This window comes from Histoplasma capsulatum, genomic scaffold (genome assembly GCF_000149585.1).
Source record: "Histoplasma capsulatum NAm1 scaffold_72 genomic scaffold, whole genome shotgun sequence".
NCBI classification, from domain to species: Eukaryota; Fungi; Ascomycota; class Eurotiomycetes; order Onygenales; family Ajellomycetaceae; genus Histoplasma; species Histoplasma mississippiense.
This window is the reverse complement of record NW_001813902.1, coordinates 1-3,044: the sequence shown is the minus strand read 5'-3', so window position 1 is coordinate 3,044 and position 3,044 is coordinate 1. Positions and strand designations below refer to the sequence as shown.

Genomic DNA, 3,044 nt, shown 5'->3' with positions numbered 1-3,044 from the left:
CCAGCAACCTCTTTGCTGTTATTCAACTCTAGATGCTGCTCAGAGTGCTGTAGAGAGCTCAGAGCCGCGGAGCTCTGAGCTGCAGGAGCCGCGAGCTCTGTATAAATACTGGCAACCGTTCAATCAATTCCACACAAGAGATCCAGTCTTGGTTAATCCTGGAGTACGGAACATCGTACTTATGCGGAGATTATCATTAGACATGGAGAAAGTCCTATATATTTAATATTGATAACTCTGCAAAACAACTTATCTACTTTAATGTTGTAATAATATGATTTTCTGATGAAATTATGTCTTGAAATTAAATATCATACTCTGTATATATAATATAACTGGCTACTGAAGTTTAAGGTCTGGTTGTGATGAGTTGTCTATGAAAATATAATATTATACATTTTATAACGGAGGTGAAAGGCTGATTTGTATTGAAATTTATAAAGATGACAGCTAGCTGCTGAAGTTGGAAATCTGGTCATAATGAATTGCATGAGAAAAATATATATCTTTTATCATTTATAGCTCTATGTTGTCATCTATTTCTACTGTTACATATGATGGCTGCTGTTTTTGAGCCTTTCTGCTAACGCTGTTTTCCATGTTCCGTGCCCGCTTTCGCACCCCTGGGCCTGGGTTAAACCCCAGGAATTCATGCCACTCCCGGCTGACAGCCTGGTACCGCACACGCCGTGCCTCAATGTGGCCCGGTGCCTCCTGCAGCCCCCGCGCATATACTGTACCTGCAGCCCAGGATCCATGGCCTGCCTGCTGGTCTACTGCCGAATCATCTGCCCCATATTCCCGCTTGAACCCTCCACAGGACAGGTGCATACGCGAGATGGCAATGGCGGCATGCCGCCAAGTGATTACATTGAGCTTGGTCTGGAGGTGTGTCTTTGCCTCGCGCTGAAGCACCACCCGCAGCCGGCTGCTGTCCCACGGTCCATGCCCCCGCGGCCAGAGAAATGGTGACCGCAGCCCCCCTTGGCTATCACTGTCTCCATATGCAAGCCGCTGGACCGCCCGCGCGAAAGGTAGAACCAGCCAGAGGTAGTACACCACCAGCTCACTGACCTCTGCTGGCAGATAGCGGTGGATGATCTTTGTGGAGTTGGTCATGCTGTAGCCTTTGTGATAGGTTGTCACCATGCTCACCAGCCCATGTTCAATAAAAATGCTGCGGTGGCGGCCGCAGACCGTGTTACTGTGCCGTATGCTGAGCAGCTCTGTGGCCCGCGCAGGCTGGCCCCCAGTGAGATGAACCACAAGAAGCAGCTGCTCAAGAAATCCATCCACCTGCTGCAGATAGTCATCTACCACTGCTGTGTCCCAGACCACCTGATGATCAGATGGCCGTACAGCTACCCACTCTGCCCGGAGCCTGTCTGTTGTGAGGACTCGGTCCAGCAGCCATCGCTCCCCTGTGGTTGGAAGGGCCTTGCAGTTCTGCGGTGCTTGAAGGAAGTTCCAGCCGCGCTGATTGTTTGTAGGGCTGTCCGCCAGCTGGGCCAGTGCCAGGCGTGGCACTACCACCTCCCGTGCTTCCTCTTCATGAACAAGAAAGAGCTGCTCAAGCTTGTGCTGTGTCAGCTCCACCTGCGTGCGCACGAAGCGCCGGAGCCCTGCTATGCTTAGATGCAGCTCTCTATAGCTTAGAGTCTGCTGGTCATCGCTCCAGTAGACATACCCTAGACTTGTGGTGGTGTTCTGCACTCGCTTGCCGAATGTCCGCAGCCGGATCACCCAGCCAAAGGGGGCAGCCACTCCTGGGAGGAGGAAGCGTTCACGCATGGCATCCAGCGCATCTGCAGGGTGCTCCACCTGCCCATCCTCGGCCATCTGAACTGCCTGCTGTACCACCAGCATCTGTGCCATGAGATATGAGAAGGGAAGAGGAAGAGGGAGCTCGACTGTGACCGGGCCCCACTGCGGGCACGCGGAGGCGGGAGCGGGAGCACGCACGGGCGGCCAATCAGGGACGGAGAAAATCGGACGGGGGCGCGTCGGACCACGCACTATGTATAACTTGGATAGTTTAACCCTAACCCTATAACCTTCAACGGGCATGTCCAGCGGGTTTGACTTTTAAATGGTTTCATCCCACTGGTTTGGGTCCAACGGGTTAACGGGTTCGTTCAACGGGTTCGACCCCTGAACACCCCTCACTCTAACCCTGACTCTGACCACCTCATCCTCCCCCCCAGCCTCTACCCTCACTCTTTGTAACCCTAACCCTGGCCCATTATTGTATGGGATAATGCTCTTTAAAACTCCCATATTTTTGAAACCCCCCCTCTACCTTCTGATATAATCGTCCAGCGTGCTCGACTTCCAACGGGTTGATGGGTTCATCCAACGGGTTCGGGTCCAATGGGTGAATGGGCTCCTTGGACGGGTTTGACATCCAACGGGTTTGGGTCCAGCGTGTTCGACTAATGTTTGTTTTTCTGTGTTTAAAATCACTCCAGAATGAAGCCTTTCGGTTTTTTTATATATTTTGCTATTTTAATTTACTTTGTTGATCTTGCACCGCTTTGCACCGCTCCGTTGCCTGGGTGAAAATATAGATATTTAGTTGGGTCTGGTTGGGTTGATGGCTTACCCCATCAAACATCGCACCTCAACTCATTGACTTTGACACTAAAATTTAACCCCTTCCGGGCGGAATTATCGCTTTTGATTTGGATATGTTGTATTTCATATCCTCTACGGCCTACATGCAAAGTTTGAAGTCAATTGACTCCGTGGTTGATTGGACGTTCAACGTCTGAAACCAAATGGAATGTACGTCCAATCTGCCCTGCTCTGATTGGACGGTTATCTAACCCTGAATGCAATGGACGACCATTCTACACCCATCTGTTGTATAGGCTGATGGGATCATCCAACGGGTTCGGGTCCAATGTATGAGTGGGATGCTTGGGACGGCTTTGATGTCCATCGGCTCTGAGTCCAGCGTGTTCGACTAAATGATTGTATTTCTGTGCTATAAATCCACTCTAGGAATGCTAGCCTTCTCCTGCTCTTTATATATTTTGGCTATT

At 50.6% G+C, this 3,044-nt stretch overlaps 1 protein-coding gene across 1 annotated transcript; it reads right to left on the bottom strand.

Annotated features, from left to right (window-relative positions):
* Window positions 1-516: 516 nt before the first annotated feature.
* HCAG_09216 (predicted protein) lies at window positions 517-2,243 on the bottom strand (the record flags this gene model as incomplete). Its single annotated transcript, XM_001535801.1, has 2 exons — window positions 517-2,015; window positions 2,234-2,243. The coding sequence occupies 2 exons, from the start codon at window positions 2,241-2,243 to the stop codon at window positions 517-519; spliced, it is 1,509 nt and encodes a 502-aa protein (XP_001535851.1).
* Between the last annotated feature and the right edge of the window lie 801 nt (window positions 2,244-3,044).